General features: G+C 39.3%; 1 protein-coding gene across 1 annotated transcript; it reads left to right on the top strand.

The window, feature by feature from the left end:
• Positions 1 to 1,048: 1,048 nt before the first annotated feature.
• LOC118479024 (ficolin-1-like) lies at positions 1,049 to 1,141 on the top strand (the record flags this gene model as incomplete). The annotated part of the gene is given in 1 exon segment (XM_035973578.1): positions 1,049 to 1,141. A coding segment is annotated over 1 exon segment (72 nt), but the record flags the coding sequence as incomplete, so codon positions are not given.
• Between the last annotated feature and the right edge of the window lie 206 nt (positions 1,142 to 1,347).

Raw genomic sequence — 1,347 nt, 5'->3', positions numbered from 1 at the left:
TCTCTCTCTCTCTCTCTATCTCTCTCTCTCAATCTCTCTCTCTCTCTCTCTCTCTCTCTCTCTTTCGTTCTCTCTCTCGCCAAAGCTATTAAGTCCCCCCAAAGGGATCAATTGTCTCCAGTGTGGTGGCTTGGTGCTTCTCCGTCGTACAAGAAAAAAACAAACACATGCGCTCGAGTCATTAGTGAAGAAAACTTTTATCGAGTATCTTGTTTGTTTGTTTGTTTGTTTGTTTGTTTGTTTGTTTGTTTGTTTGTTTGTTTAATTGTTGGGTTTTTGAGGTTGTTTTTATGGTTTAACATTTAAAAATATTTTTTAAAAATATTTCCATCTTCTATTTTTCCTTGGCGGGGGGGGGGGGGGTCTTAAGAAATGGGAATGTGTTTCGCCCCGTTCTTGTAACAACCTTCTGCAGCTTTCTCGTTCTTTACATGGGCCAAGGATAAATGTGAGGTGTGCTGACAACATGAGTTACTTCTCGCTTTCCTCAAATGGAGATATCGGCTAAAAATCGACATTAGGGTCAAACTTGTAGAATTTCTATCGATGCCATATTCTTTAACTACAACCTGTCTTATACTATTTTATAGTTATAAACTGTAAACACTTCACCTATAAGTGTGGTGTATCTATTTCCTTAAAGCTTGAATCGGAGAAGTAACTCATTTTGTCAGCAAACGTCACAAAGTGTCGCTTTCAAGCACAAGGCGGCTATCCCCCAAACATGCAGTCTCGAAAAAAAACGAAGATAAAGTTTTTGCCCCTTGTTCAATTTCTTTAAAAGTCAAGGAGATTTTGTTCTATAACCAAATAAATAAAACACACCAATGAAACCAAATTTCTCCTATAGGTAGGGCAATGCCCCCTTTTGGTGTAGGTCAAGATTCCTGGAAACCCCCAAAATCTGGGTTAGTCCGCTTGTTCTTAAAAGTGACCAAATAGCATTGCTCAACGTGGAATTCATTACTTTACTTGCAAGGAAAAAGACAAAGTCAGGTGCTGACAAGCCTGCCGTCTGTTATTTTTGTACGTGACAACTTCACAGACCCTGAAGAAATTGGTGGCAGACATGAAAAAAGAATGTCAGCTGAACAATCAGGATATTCTGGATAGACAGACCGTGGTGGAGGGCAAGCTACCGGTGAGTATCTCTTGAAATATTTATAGACAGACTGACGGTGGTGGGGGGCAAGCACGGGTGAGCATCTCTTGAAATATTTATAGATTTGTTCCCCAATAATATCCAGTTGTTGCTGTTGTTGTTGTTGTTGTTGTTGTTGTTGTTGCTGTTGTTGTTGCTGTTGTTGTTGTTGTTGTTATTGTTGTTGTTGTTCATATTGTTGTTGT

The sequence above is a fragment of the Aplysia californica genome, unplaced genomic scaffold, assembly GCF_000002075.1.
Source record: "Aplysia californica isolate F4 #8 unplaced genomic scaffold, AplCal3.0 scaffold01443, whole genome shotgun sequence".
Lineage (NCBI taxonomy): Eukaryota > Metazoa > Mollusca > Gastropoda > Aplysiida > Aplysiidae > Aplysia > Aplysia californica.
This window is presented reverse-complemented; position numbering and strand designations above follow the sequence as displayed.